This window comes from Zosterops lateralis, assembly GCF_965231275.1.
Source record: "Zosterops lateralis genome assembly, chromosome: 9".
NCBI lineage: Eukaryota > Metazoa > Chordata > Aves > Passeriformes > Zosteropidae > Zosterops > Zosterops lateralis.
In genome coordinates, this window is record NC_139769.1 from 27,842,083 (window position 1) to 27,857,946 (window position 15,864).

The 15,864-nt window shown below is 39.0% G+C and overlaps 1 protein-coding gene across 6 annotated transcripts in view; it reads left to right on the plus strand.

The window, feature by feature from the left end:
• Nucleotides 1-15,864, plus strand: part of RALGPS2 (Ral GEF with PH domain and SH3 binding motif 2) — a 113,325-nt gene that overhangs the window by 80,875 nt on the left and 16,586 nt on the right. For 4 of the 6 annotated variants that reach the window (XM_083867202.1, XM_083867201.1, XM_083867204.1 and 1 more), the window contains exons 11-15: nt 65-132; nt 788-923; nt 1,748-1,899; nt 11,467-11,521; nt 14,765-14,842. In XM_083867202.1, the coding sequence (XP_083723328.1) occupies nt 65-132; nt 788-923; nt 1,748-1,899; nt 11,467-11,521; nt 14,765-14,842 (489 nt within the window). The remainder of the gene's footprint in view (nt 1-64; nt 133-787; nt 924-1,747; nt 1,900-11,466; nt 11,522-14,764; nt 14,843-15,864) is intronic. The other 2 variants (XM_083867205.1, XM_083867206.1) reach the window with 1 other exon arrangement.

Sequence of the window (15,864 nt, forward strand, 5' to 3'; positions counted from 1 at the left end):
TCTTCACAAACTCACGAATTTTTATTTCCTGCTAAAGTAAACTTTTAATGTTTCTTTAACACAGACTTTCATTAAAGATAGAACCAGGGACCAGCACCCCCCACTCTGCTGCTTCCAGAGAAGATTTAGTAGGTAAATGCTTAATAAATGTGGGAAGACTTGAGGTTGTCATGTGCATTATTTTAGAATTGCAGACGTGGAAAATATTTGCCTGAGTCTATAAAGAAGTGTGAAGTTTAAACACTGCATGTTTGTAATAAAAAGTCTAAAGGTGATCTGTAAAGAAGCAATTGAGTAATTTTTTTTAGGTTCTTGTATGTATTGTGGCACTAAGTTGTTCATGTCATTTGGGGTGAAGAGCTGTTAAATATTCATTCTTTGTTGTGTCTAGACAGAAGGGCCTTCATCTAAACTTCTCATGGCATAATATCCTTCCAAAAATGAACATTCTTCTTGAGCAGTGCCAAAAGTGGTTGAAGGCAGGAGTTTGAAAATGTAGAATCAGTGGAATGTGCCCATTGCTGGTGTAGTGAATGCAGCCACCTTTATTACTTGCAAAATACTTTCACTGGATGGTCTGTTTGAACTAAGTGTGTTTGGTTTTAGTCCTGTGCAAAACCCCTGAAGTGCAGGGGGTTTAATTATCAATAGATCGATGAGTTTTATAGCAGCTATCTCTTATAAAGGGGGTTTAGGAAGTTTTGTGCAATTTTTCCATGATTTTCTAAGAAGTGATCCTGACAGTAATTCTGAAATGACTTAGGAGTAATGTCTTTTTCTTTCCTAGGCCCTGAAGTCGGAGCATCTCCACAAAGTGGACGGAAAAATGTTGCAGCTGAAGGAGCTTTGCTACCACCAACACCCCCTTCACCTCGGAACCTGATACCCCATGGACATAGGAAATGTCACAGTCTGGGATACAAGTCAGCATTTTGCTTAACCTAAAAATCCTGAGCTTTTTATTTTTTTTTTTAAGTGATGTATCATCTTTCAATACAAAAGCTTTGCTTGTAAAAAGGAACATGATCTGTACACAGTACTTCACTTGCAGAGCAATTTGTGGCCAGGGAGCAAGCTCAGAACTATAATGCTGGTATTCCAACAGAAGAGAATTAATGAAAATAGGAAGGCTGAAGTTTTGGTGATAAGACTAATCAATGAGTTAACCAGAATGGCTCTTTCTGAATGACAAAACTATCACTTTTTATCAATGCCACAGCAATTATTTCGAATTCAAAATTTTATCACTATTTAATTGGTATTTTTACAGGGAGACCTGCTTTATAGACTTTCTTTGTAGACTAACTCTTTTTAGTAATGGCTTCAGGCTTTTTCCATATTTTCTAATGATATCTTGATCATTATCTCATCATTTCCCTTGTCATGTCTTCAATATGCAAGATTGTAACTACCCAGTAATGAATAACTTCTATTATGTAAGTTTTCTTTTAATGAGCTAGAATGCAATGTTGCAGTTCAGTTATGTGTTATAGAAGACAAAAATAACATAAGATGTTGAAAGTGATTGTTAATGTACTCCTGACGTCCTCTTCGTTACACGAGTTCTGTGCAGTTTTAAAACTGGCAATTCTCACCGATCATTTGTTTGTGCACAATTCCTTATGGCTTGGCCACAATTTAGCTTGGCTTTAGGAGCACAGTGCACACAATCCTTCAGGATGTTAAAGCAGCTCCTGAGAGGTACCAAAAGCAAGGCTGTAACAGTTGTGTCTTTGTTCGTTTCTAGTTTCATCCACAAGATGAACACGGCGGAATTCAAAAGCGCGACATTCCCCAACGCAGGCCCGCGGCACCTGCTGGACGACAGCGTCATGGAGCCCCATGTCCCTTCCCGGGGGCAGGCTGAGAGCTCCACCCTCTCCAGTGGAATTTCAATAGGTAGGAGCTGCAAACACACCCATGCACTGCCTGGATTTGGATTTCCACCGGTTCTTCTAATTTGGCTCTGCCACATTACTGAATTTCTTAAGCTTAGTTTGTTTACAATGGCAAATTGTTCAGATAATTCTGAAGAAGTAAAGGGACAGTGTAAAATAGGTCCCTCTTTTCATATATTGCTTCTGTGTGACTTTTCTCCTCTTAGAGCATCTAACCTAGAGGATGCAAAGTCATTTTGCTGAGGAAGTTATTCTTTGAGAGTGCTGTCTCCTGTATACCACTTAAAAACAGATGTGTAGGTATGAACACAGGAACACTGCTGAAATTGAGATTGTAACTTGAGGTGTTTAAACCTTTTAAATCAAGGTTTTAGCATAATCAGGTAGTGATTGTGCCTGCAGCAATGCTGCTCTAGAATACTTCTTCTGTTGCAGAACAAATCTGAGAAATGTGGGGGAAGGAGGGTGACTTCATTTATACAGCATGAACTGAGAAATTATGAAAAGGAAGATTTTTTTCCTATCCCTGTTAGTGATACAGCTTCTGATACTCCTTTTTCTCAAGGGAAGGAAGTGCAGGACATGATTTTCTATTATCTTTTTTTCCCTTAAATCAATTCAAGTTTAAAAAGTTTGATTGTGGGATTTCTGTTTAAAATGCCATATTGACTTGACAGTGTAAATTGCTGACAATTTTAAGAGCATAATTTTTAAGTGCTTCTGACTTAGACAGAAGATAGAAATTTAGCTCTCAAATGCCTCAAAATGTCAGAATCTACTAAATTTTGATAAATTATTTATCTTCTTATATTTAGAGTGGTGCTTTTTTTGAGAAGTTCTGCTTCCTGAGTTTCTTCTGTGACAAGAGGGGCTTTTTTTTACTGTTGCACACAGATCTTTTAAGTGGAGGGAGGACAGGACAAAAGTGCCTCTCAAATCCACCTGTCTGCCAGCAGGGCTGACAAATGGAACCTCTCTGCAGTCTTTTTCCTTAGAATTATTTGTTTGATGGAATTCAATGGTGTTCAAATTTTATGCATTTATGGTGATGAAAGATCTTTGTAATGCTTCACATTTCATTGGATAACTGAATTTTAAAAGCAGTTTTTCTTTTTAGGCTTTGTGGAAGGAGGCAAGGTCAGAGATTGTCAGATGATGCTGCTTTCAGGAGCTGTATGTGTATTTTCTTGAGGAGAAAACCATATGGAATTAGACCAAAGTAATTGGTCTAAGTGAAGCTGTTCACATCAGACAGCTTCCACTATTTAGTGTGCATTGCCTGTCTCTGCGGATTCTCTGCTGTGGCAAAGTTTTCCACTTCAAAGTCCATCAGCAGTGGTGCTTCTCCTCAGTGTCCAGGCAGCTTCATTCCCAGGGCTTGCATGGTGCAGGAGAACCAACCTTCTGTCACCATTGCTGAGATGCAGCAGTGCCCTTTTTTCAGGGCAATGTCTTATGGATGTTTTCTATCTAAATACCTAAGAAATTCTCTGCACTTGATCCTTTTTTTCCCGGCTAAATTATTTCTGTACCTCCATTAGAGTCTAGCAAGGAAGGTTTGTCAGAGCTGACAGGCAATTTTTCATAAGGTACAATTGAGAAACAGTCACCATTTATATATTTTGGAGAATATAGGATTTTCCTACTTTGTCTCCTCTCTGAATTTCTCAGTTCTGTTCTCTAGCTCAAGCATGACCTGACCAGCTGGAACAAAATTGCCACTTTAGGAGACTTGTATAAATGGCTTGTAAAACAGCAACCTTGGGCATTTAGTGCCAGATCAGCATTTGTGGTTAGAAATTCCCCCTCCCATTCTCTTTCACCTCCAGCCTCCCCATACTCACTTTTATCACTGTTTGAACAGTCCAGCAGTGTTGTTATTTTTGCTGCTTCTTGATGATGAAAATTTCAATGACACAAAAGGTTGATAGAGGTGCTAGAAATACGTATGGAAGAAGAGGGTAAGTTCTGGAGGTTTGCAGTATCTATTACTGCAGAATTCTTGGAAATGTAAGTTGTCTGGCATTCTGTGCTGCTGCCTCAGCAGGATTTAAGGAAGTTGATTGAAGCTGCTGAGTTTCTCCATCATGTTTGAAGTAGTCTGTTTACGCAGGACTTGGAATTAGTACAGTCACTGCAGCAGAGAGGAGGTTTATGGTATTCTACAGCACAGCTTCAAAAGACAGTCAGGAAAATGTCTCCTGAATGTGTGTACTGAAAGGAGTGTTATTCCTCACCTTGCCCATAAACGTGGATTTAAACCTGTTGCTCTAGAAACAGGACTACCTTTTTTACATATAAGCCTATATAGGACTTAACTTTTTGGATAAATGATCCTTCTTCAAAACATGGACAGAGTTTCTGCTATGTCAGCACCTTGAATGTGCCTTTAAAGACAACCGTAATGCTGCTTTAAATCACTCCTGTGTTTTGAGGGCTCAGAGGTGTTTAGACCTTTCCAGTCCTTTCATGTTGAAGGATCTGATAGGATCTGCCTCTGTTAAATATCAAAACACCACCAATGTAACAACACCGTCCATAGGAATCCCTCAGTGAGTCTGTACCCTAAAACACACATTGAAGTGATGATGGACATTTTGGTTATGCCCTGCTGGGAAGGACTGACAGTCCACTCTGGGAGTGCTGCAGAGCATGCCACAGTTTTTACAGCAGTGTCATTAACCTTCCACATATGAAGAATATGCTAGTTCGATGTTTTTCATTGCAATGAATGATTCCTAAAGCAGCAGCAATGCAGAAAGTGAGACAGTTATGGGGTTTGCTCAAAACAGACCAATCTATGACGTGACAGCCATGGGCAGAGACTTTTGTCAGATTGTTTTCTTAATTTCAGCCATTGGATGCTGATTGTGTAATTCAATTCATTCTGAAAACAAACAAACCAACAAACAATAAAGATACAGCCTCTTCTATATTGATTTCTTGTGCTTGGGTCAAAACAGTTCTTGTTCCTGGCACTGTGGGATGGTGTTCCAGAGCTGATGGTCATGTGTTATGCTGGAATCAGGGAGCTGTACCTCTGGTTCTGTTGCCATCCTCCATTTATATTTATTTATTTATATTATAAATAGGTGCTTGTTATCTGGACAGAAGTTTTTAAAAAGTGAGAAATCTCTTTCCAGCAGTGCCAGGGCCATCCTAATAAGAAGGAAGAAACACTTTCCCAGTCCCATATATGGTGTAAGATGGGAAATATTCTCTTGAACTCAGGAATGTAGCAAGAGAAAAGAGTCTTTTGTAAGTTTCAGACATTTATAATGTATTTGGCTGCATTTGAGCTGGTTATAATTTGAGCTCTTTATAATCACATAGAGAATTGAAATCCTCAAGGATATGATTCTTCTCATTCTTAGGTGGGTGGCTAAAAAGAAGTTATATGGCCTGAGTCCTTAAAACTCCACTTTATTCCTGTTTATTGCAGACACTTTAGTGAGACAACACATGAAAGTACAGACAGATGAATAGTACTGAAAATGTCTGTTTTGTTCAGACAGTCCAGAGTATCTGCTTTCAATAAATTGGGACAGATGCTTTTTACTTTGCAGTGGAAGGTCATGGAGAACCCCCAGCCACTGCTATCAGCCAGGCCTAGAGCTACAACGTGGTTTTGTTCTTGGAGGGCTGTGTTTGGATGAGGTCACTGTTGTGGTGAGGTCACTGTGTACACTCTGCCCTCCTGAGGTGTGAGCATTGCTCTTGGCTGGGTTCAAGGAACCACCTGCACACTCCCACCACCTGTTCTCTTGCCTGTATTTGCCTCCTGTCACCTCTTCACCTACAAGTAGGATAAATTAAGATGATTTTAAGAGATCCTGGTTCCCCTCAGAAACAGCATGAAACTTCCTTTAATTTGTAAGATATTTTTCTAAAGCATACATGGTTCTAAATTCATTCCCAATTTTCTTACACTTTTAAAGTATTTATTGCTTGACTATGCTCCTAAGTATCTTTGCAGGAATGTTCAGCTTGTTTCATTAATGTTCTCAGAAGCTTTGGATTTCCACCATTACTTACAATTTGGCTCTGCCACATTACTGAATTTCTTAAGCTGAGTTTGTTTACAATGGCAAATTGTTCAGATAATTCTGAAGAAGTAAAGGGACAGTGTAAAATAGGTCCCTCTTTTCATATATTGCTTCTGTGTGGCTTTTCTCCTCTTAGAGCATCTAACCTGGAGGATGCAAAGTAATTTTGCTGAGGAAGTTATTCTTTGAGAGTGCTGTCTCATGTGTAGCACTTAAAAACAGATGTGTAGGTATGAACACAGGAACACTGCTGAAATTGAGATTGTAACTTGAGGTGTTTAAAAATTCAAAGGAAACAATTATGGGTTGTGTTTGTAGCAGTGTTGGGTGCAGATTCTTTTTAAGCTATTTTTTTCCCACGTATTTTTCCTAATCTACAATTATATGGATGAAAGCTCTGGAAAAACTAGAACTCTTGAACATTTGCCTTTGTGTGTTGCAATCAGTGGAGAATAGCTAAAGCCTGTGTTCTAATGCAATTGGAGGAATTAATGCTGCAGAGTCAAAGAAAAGTATTTTAAATCAGTGTGAATTGATGTAAGAAAGTGCCTTTGTAAGAACAGTACATTTCCAAACCTAAACTGGCATGAAATACTTACGAGAGTATCAGCATTTTAATGAATTCCTCTGTTAAGTCACCACCTCGAAGTTATTGAATTCTACAAGGGATTATATTTCTCTTTAAATAAATGTAGTATGTGTGCATTTACTTTCAGGGGTCTTGGCAGCCTGTGGAGTAGGGAAGACCTTTACACAGCCAGTGTTTGTTTGATTCTTTAACCTGTACTGTGCTGTTCAGGTGTTCAGGACTCTGAGTCATCAGATCAGATTTCAGGTAGGGTTTCAGGCAGAAGTAGTATGTTTTATTTATATATTGCCTTTATTTGAGTATATGGATGCCTGTGTCTTGTGTTAAATGTGGATATCTGATTTTGCTGTTGTGATCTGCCACTTCTTTAGTGATAGGATAAATAAAAAGAACTGTATAATATTAGAGGTTAAAAATGTACATGTAGGTGCCTGGATTTGAGAGGAGAAGGCACAGCCTAGCACTCCAGTTCTTCCCCAATCTTTCTTGGTACTCTTTGGTCCAAGGCTCACGCTCTGGATGTGTTGAAATCAATGTAGTTGTACAAACCCCCTGTTTCTGCCCCATCTTTATCCATTTGGATATTTGCTCTTGCTGATACAGTGGTGGTATTAAAAGTTTCTATCATTTTTCTGGCATGATATTGCTTGAGTCCTCTGCCAAAGTTTTTGCCATCTGTATTTGGTTAACTGGGGAGCAGAGTTGAGCTGCTTAAACTTTACAATAGTTAAATGGTCATGAGCTATATATGAGGCTTTGCAGTGTGGTTGTGAACTCACCAAAGCAGAACAGAGCTTTCAGGGCATGGAGCCCATCTCTGTATTGTTTGTTGTCTGGGCTGTGCTGCAGCAGTTGATGTTCAGGCCTCCTGAGCAGTTTTGTGTGTTTTCACATTTCAGGCTCTGTTGAGTCCGTCCCCAGCTCTGGAAACGCACTGTAACCGGAGCCAGGAGAGTGTCGATGACAGATTTGGGAAGGGGAAAGAATTTGTAGTCTGAAGACTTTTTAAAACTCTTTGGGGTTGGTTTGTTTATATTAACACCTGTTTAACTTTGGGGACTAACTTCTGGATAAAGCAAGCCTGTGTTAAGTGTTCAATACCCCCAGACCTGGGGCAGTGAGTGGGTGCCGTGACCAGGGGAGTGGATATGGGATAGCACAGGCATTCCCTATCCCGAAACTGGGAACCTCACGCTGTTTGTGTGGCAGCAGCACAGACATCTCACAGACATGCATCTGCATCTGCACATCTGCAGATGTGAGTGGAAAACTCACAGTGCTGGGGCTCTGCAGGCAATCATGAGCCTTCTCAGATAATCACCAGCACAGTTAGCAAAAAAGCCATCTTGCCAAGTGCTGTTATTCCTAAGATAGAAGAAAACCTTCATAAAGATTTGATTTTATTTCAATCCTGCACAAGAAGTTTATTAGCAATGAGGAAAACTAGGAAGATAGTGTCTTGTATTAAGTGGCTTCTTACATAAAACCAAAATTTGTTTAGAACATTAACTAACAGAAAGGGCTTATACTATCTAGGGTTTGTTATTAAGTTTAACTGAAGAACCTGCTTGAGGTTGTTGGAAAAACTCAAATATTGAGTACATACTTGAGAAGAATTTAAGAAGGTGATATATTTTTAGAGTACTGAATGAATGAAATATTTCCAGTTGAGGTGACACTCAAATAGTGCACTTAATGTTTAAACAGAACTTGGCTAGACATCTAACTTTTATTAAGTTAAAAACTGTCCCTTTTACCTCTGTTTTGTTTTGGAAGGAGGGATGTCAGGTTTTGTGGGTTTTTTTGCTTTTCAGGAGAGAGGTGTTTTTAGTATCAGAACTTGTGTCATGCAAAATATCTCCTAGAGGGTTTTAGAATCTAAAAAATCCTGTTGGAGATATTTTTATGTGGATGTTACAGGAATTGTTAAACACTAAAATTCAACCTTTTCTAAGTTTTTGTTGAAGTTTTTACAAGCCCTCTAGGCATCAGTGTAAATGTTAAATCAATTGCTATGGTGTTTTGTCCAGTGTTTTTTACAAATTGATGTTCCTTTTAAGTGTAATTGGCAATTTCTGTATTGTATTTTCACTTAACTTTTTAAGTGAAACTTTTGCTGTACAAAGCTCCGAAATTTCTGTAGGTTTTCTCACTGTACTGATACCGTACCAGGGATTGTGACAGGTGACATTTTAGCTCTTGCTCATGATTGCTTTGCATTTTTACAAAGCAACGTTAGCTTTTAAGTCTTTCTGTAGTGTACTTAGCACAGCAATTGAATATAACTTTATTAGCAAAGCTGATACAGTTGCCATCAAATGTCATTTCAGGTAGAATTTTAATGTATCAGCCTGCTTTAAGTGCAAACAATAACTTCATAATACTGTCTTATTAGGGGGTTTTAATTGTGTGGATTTATCACATGGACCTAAATTTAGTAGAGCTCTTGTCATATTAAACCTGCACTTCTTGCTAATACAAAGCTAAATCTAAGCAGTAGTAAGAAAATAAATTAGATTCTAAGTGTCCCTAATGCATTCAGTGCTGGCTGAATGACCTGACAGCAATTGCTGCCCCATTTTGCAGGACGGATCGCTCCAAGTAATTGCAAGGAAAACTTCAATTATATGCATGGAACGCTATTTTCATGTTGGGGTTAAACTCTACCATCCTAATTGTCATTCCAACTGCTAAAAGGATTTCAGCACCTTAAGACCTTGCTGTAAGAGATTGTTCTACCACAAACAGCCTTCTTCAAAGACAGCTGGGAGGTCTTACCCAAAATGCCTGCTTAAAATTGTCTGGGAATTGTTACATCTGATTCTGTCTCCTCATCCCCAAACCATACTTCTTATTAATTTGAAGAGACTTCATGTATTGCCTTACAGAGAATACAACTGTGGTTTCATTAGGATGAAATAAATCACGGAGCTTTTTTTTCACTGTGATGTGGATTGTAGAATTTGCTGCAAGTACTGAGTGACAGTTGTTTCTTCCAGGAAATAAGGACTTTACAAAGACTCCTGCTGGAACAGGAGGTTCCACCTGGATAGGTTATTCCACTGTTACTCCTTTTGTTCCTGGGATAGTTCATGATTTACCTGGTAGTCCTTCTGTATAGAAGTGCTGGGAATAATGTGGAGTTGCTCCCACACGTTCTCTTTTCCACATTGCAGGTCAGGTGTAAGCTGTGCCGAACAGAACTTCTGATCATTTTTATGGTCACTTCTTTTCTCATCTACCCTGTGGCACCTGGATATAACTGTGGACAGAGCTACCTGCTGCTGTAACCCTCCCAGCAGCTGCTGCTTAAGGGTCAATGATCTGCAAATGGAAGTACTAAAAACTTCAAGGCACTTCTAGAAAGTGATGCAAGTTACCTGTGGAATAGTTTCCCTCCCTGCTTGCAGCCCTTTATGCCTCCACTGGACATCACTTCTGTATCTCATGGCTCCTTCCACTGCACAAATGGCTCTTACTGTAGTGTTGGTGTGAACCAGGTTAGGACTTTCCTTCAGGAAAAATCCAGAATAAACTGAGACCAAATTATCTAGTATCCCACAGAGATCATGTTAATATGTTGATGCTGAGCTAATGCTTGCAAAAGAGGCATCTCAGTTGAATTGGCTGGCAGATAAAGGCATGTATTTTCTTTTAAATTTTGCACAGAGGGAACTTCAGCCCATGCTGAGATTTTCACGGCTCTTGGCTGGAATTACCCCTGCCGTGTGTAAATCTTTATTGCCTCCATCTTTAGTCAGTGTTTACTCAGTGAATATCCAGACCTACTTTGTACACATTATTTTTCAGGGCACCACTTTTTCCTGCTGATTTTCTGTGTAAAATTACAGGGAACTGGTTCCCATCTTCAGCTGCTGTTTCTCTGAGGGAACTCTTAAGTAAGGAGCATTGATTCAGATTTATTTGTTTGTTTTCTGCTTTGTTTCAAAACAATTGTGAATAAATTCTTCCCTTTATATACGGGTGTTCAGGCAGCAGAGAAAACATGGTGGCAAGTCAGTGTGCCAAAAGGTGGCTTTGAGCATTGACTGACATTGAATTGCACTGATATTTAGGCTTTGGTGTTATCTGGAGCCAAAAATGTTGATTTGAAGTAGTGAACAAGGATAATAGCTCATGTGGGCAGCTGGGCTGGTCTGAAAGATTTGGAGCAGCAAGGCAACAGCTTGGAATTGTGTACAGAAGTTACTGATTTCTGATAACAGCATCTCTACTGATAATTATTTACTGCTATTTAACATTACAGATAACACCTACCTTGTATCTATATATAAATACTCATTTTCAGACTGGTGGGATTTACTGGGATTGTAAAGTTACTGTCTTATTTATTGGACTGCCATGACTGGATGCATCAGACATTTGGGATTTAGGATTTTCCTCTCTTTTCAGTGTTTAAAATAATTGTGGATTAGTTTACAAACCATAGATGGAAATAATACTGTTGTGATCTGATGGAGTAAGTGAGAGATAGCCTTAAAAAGCTGTTCAAGGCTTCTCAAATCATGTACTGGAGTTTCAGCAAGGAATTTGCACCTCTGTGTCATGACTGTGTGTGACTTGATAAGCAATTATTTAAATAAGTGACCTGTTTTTCTGGATGCAGACAAATCTGTGTTTAGAGTGTTCTATATATTTTGAAAATACAGTTCCCATTTATTAGTGGTTCTTTTCTTCAACTTAATGCGGAATTAGATCCTGTCCCTTCAATCTCCATCTCAGTTTATGTGAAATTCCTGAAGCAAATCACAAAGTGTTTTCCTTGTAGTATTTTACTGAAGTATTTTTGCACATGTCATCTTAAATAGTCTGATATCCAGAATCTCAAATATTCTGATTCTTTCAGAGATAATTGACAGAGATGGTTTGTAGATGAAGAAATAATGTGTCATTTGTTGTTATATTTCTCTAGGTAGCAGTGATGGTTCTGAACTCAGTGAAGAGACTTCCTGGCCAGCATTTGAAAGGTAAGAAAAATCTGTGTTTCTCTATTCACACTGTGACTTAGAGTCTCTCACTCCTGAAAATGATACTTTTTTTTACTGCACTAGAGATATTCTGTGTGTAAGAGCACTAAAAAGCTGTAGTGAGTTCACTGGATCTGTTAAAGCAGCAGAGAAACACCTTCTGCTCACTAATGGTTAATAGGGCTTTTATCTAAGTGGGTGCTTACTCAGCGCACACATCCTTCAAGAAGCTCAGCCAGAGAACCATTAGACCCCAAAGGTTTTATATATGTGGATATCACGTGTGCTGTTTGTGTTGGTCTGATTTTCATTTTCACTTTCCCTGAGACACTTAATGTGTTCACAGTCCCTTTGCTCCCTTGTCATTGACATTGTCACCTCTTCTGTCTCTCTCATGCTCTTTTCCCTTCACTGTTACATGGGAAGACACAATTCCCCTTGCTAATGCCTGACTTTGTGATCCAGAGTTACCAAGTTGTTTCTTGTCCAGCACCTGAGAGTGCTCAGGTGGCATTCACAACTTCAGCCACTTCTCATGCTGTATCTGAGAATGTGGAAAAAGACAAACAGCTGTAGTTAACACAGGAAAAGGTGGAATATTCACCTTCCCACAGCTGAGTAAGAAGCACAATACAGTGCATTGCTTGCTTCTATAACACAATTTCAGGTAATCCATCAGCTTCAGAGTTGTCTTGTCCTGTCTTTTGCTACCACACTTTCACATTTTTCATAGGAATTTTTGTCAAAAAACTTTGTCATTTTAGTTGGGAACTGTTACCACAAACATATTTTGATTGAACTCACTGAAGCAGTTGAAGTTCTGTGTTAATTTTGGAAGAAATCTTTAAAAAATCTCTCTGTGCCAAAAGTGGACTCCTGGATGCTTCATACCTTAAATATGAACACATACATGAGGAAAGGCCCTTAAAAATTTCATTAGGTAACATTCCACATGAGCAGAGAACACAAATGGGGTCAGAAAGGCAGTCTCTTAACTTGTAGGCTGCATCACAAAGCACAAACAACATTCGAAAGGTTTTCTTTCATTCTTTCCCTTCCCTGCTGCCTTATGGAATCGTGCATTGGTAGCAAGCTGTTTCTCAAAGATAAAAAGTCATTAAGTTAGAAAAAGTGATGAGCTGAGTGTTTTTACCCAGAGCAGCATAAGAAACTTTAAAATTTAGGCTTACACTTACGATAACACTGCAGAATTGTTGTGTAGACTCCTGAGACAAAGCAGGGGCATTTCATCCGTGTGCTAATAAGAACTGGCAGCCCCAGGCTCCCTCAGTTAAAAGGTTTGCTCCATGTCAAACAGAAGATTTCTCCTCCAAATTCCACTTGCCTTCTGTGCTTCCATCTCTCCTGAGAAAGCTTTTGGGAACACTCTCGGAGGTTTCAGGGTGAGTTCTCTTGCCTGGTTCCAGGGAGAGGGATAGGGTTCCTTACAGACATTCCCAACATCATGGGTGAAATTCCTGGAGATCTGCAGCAACCTGGAGTCTGTTCCTTGGTTTATAAGATGATGAGGCATGTTTTAAAATGGGATAGGTAATACACTGGCATACAAGTGTCAAAATTTTAAATAATTAGAGAAGGTCTCTCTCTGGTTTTGGTCTGTACAGTGAAGCACAGTGGTTTCCATTCTTTATAAAGATATTTAAATGAGGGAGAGGCATTAGTTGCCTGGAATTATCAACTCTGGCAAAATTGGGATGCATCCAGTGTTAATGGCTATTTTCTATGCAGTGCAAGTGGGAATTGAGTATTTCTCAGTGATTTAGGAACAGCATCATTGAGTAGGAAGGCTTAAATCTGCATCATATGCTTTAAGAGGAAGAAAACAGTTCCTCCACACACAGATTCCCCAAGTAACAGAAGGAAATGTAAAATGTATTCTTGTTTTTTCTGGCCTTTCTGCTTGTAGCTGGGGAATGCAGAAGGGATGAGAACTAGAGCCACTGATTGTTTTTCAGTGCCAGAGGATCTTAGTTTGAAACTTGAGAAAGAGTTTTCAGCATTGGGGTGTCCCTTCAGGCCAATCAAAAATTACTGGAAGGACTAAAATTCCAAGTCCTTACAGTTATATCCTGTTAAGGGCAGTGTATTAAGTGACACTTCAGTCTTTCTGGTTGTCATCCTGAGTGTCTCTGAATAGATTTCCCTGAAATAGCAGGATTCCAAGAGTGGAATTCCTCCTTGTTATGCAAAAAACCCCCCAAGCTTTAAGGTAAGAAGAAAACATACTTAATTTGCATGCCAAATATATGTATACAAAGAGAAACAGCTCATATTACTTTTTTTTTTCCTCTTTATTGTTTTATTTGCCTATATCTTGAGTGTGTTCTAAAAAACAATAAGTTCAGAGATATCTGTTATGATGATAAACAAATGATGGCAAATTGTGGAACAGGTTAGTAGATGGTGTTTCATTAGTATCTTTTTGATAACAAGGCTTGTGCTTAACTGCCTGCTCCCACAGAATTGCTGATCTTCAGTCTTTCAACAGAATACAAGCAACTAGAAAAATGGACTAAAAAATGGGATATGAGGACAAAGTGCCTCAACAATGCTAATGTTGACTTAAATGGGATTCAGTTGATTAAGGGAATCTGATTCAGAAAAACAAGATTCAGTGAAGCAAAGCTGAGTTCAAAAGGCAGGTCTGGGGTGCAATTCCTGAATAGGGATAACAGAATGGATCAGGTAAATGATTTTAAAACATGGAGCTTACAGGTAAAGTGTACGGTGTAGATGAACTGGAAAATGGAAATATTGCTGAGCTGATTTCAATGTTACTTGGCACAACAGGATTTTAAACAGTGTCAGGCGTATTTTGACAGAGCTTGTGGTTCCTTTCATCCCAACAGTTTGTGTGTTTTCATACTCAGAGAAGTTGAAACCGTTTTTGTAGCAATATCTGAAGTCAGATTTCAAGATACATTTTATCAATATGGTTCCTTTACATTTATTTAGTCTAACCTAAATGCAGACTTTGTTCTAAAAATGTGTTATCCTTCAATACCAGTAAAACACTTCAGTATTGTGAGTTCTGACCAAGAAAACATCTGATGAAATTGAAAACCGTATTATTTACTTCTGCATGCATTTTTCTAAATAAAATTATTCACTTTTTCTTTCATGGAAGAAGTGGCTTTGTGCTATGCACACAAAAGAAGTTCTGTGCTGTTTGTGTGAATGACAGTATATGTAATACATCCAATTTATAATGGAATCCAACAGGAACAGGTTGTACCATTCTCTCGGTCCGGGGACAAGAGTGTCACGAAATGGCCATCGAGGCCACATGAAGGCCAGCAGGTACAATCCCACTGCACACAGAGGTGTCAAACCTTCCCTCTGCTGTTGGTGATTTGGTTTGGTTTAATAATTAAGTGGGTGTTTTCTGATGTTACCTTTCTAACTTACGTGTCAAAATAAAGGTAGAGACCTTTTTCTTCAGACTTAAAACTTTTCCCTTCAATGATTTACTCTATATCAGCATAAGGACTGTTCATTCCAGTCTGCAAATCCAAATTCTGAACCATTAGATCTTTCTATCAAAGCTTAAAGATGTTTTGCCAGGGTAACTTTTGAGCTTCCTGCCACTTGGAGCAGTGCTGGTAGTTCTCATGGGGAAACAAAGCTGCTCCTGATGCTAATGGATGGCATTCCAGATGTTTTCTTTGCTGGCAGTTCTGTACTGAATTTCTTTGCTCCTCTTCCCTGAAATCAGAGAGACTCCTGAAATGAGTAACACATTCGAAGTGCCCCCAATTCAATAGACATAATATTTGCAAGCTGGCAGATTATTCTGATTATTATAACTGATTATTCTGATTCCTCATGGATACAGATTCTGTCTCCAGCTTTGTCACTGTAGTTGGAAAAGAAATTTCCATTAACTGTGAAACTTCTGTCACGTTAAGAAGCAAGCATTGTGTCACTGAATTAAACCCATGTTCACATCTGTCAGTGTCCAAAATTGTCTCCATACCATCATCCTCAGTAGGTGCTGCAGTGAAAGTGTTTGCCACATTTCCAGTTTACTGTGGACGTAGGATGGATGAAACAGCAAATCCTGGCTTCCTTCACAATGATTTTTGGGTGCTGTGCAATCTTTTGGCTTTTCTACAAAAGCTGCTGGGTTCAGCACTTCAGTTACATGCTCTGATTGACACTTACTGAAATGATTCCTGATGTAACTTTTCTCTGATTGGAAGTGTTTTTGAAGCCAGTCAGCTTTGTAACTTTAATCAAGCTCAGTCTTTTTCCTCAGTGCTGTACCTGGCCTTTGTTTCAGCCCATTGCTCTCCCGTCCTTCGTAGGGCAGATGATCAGTA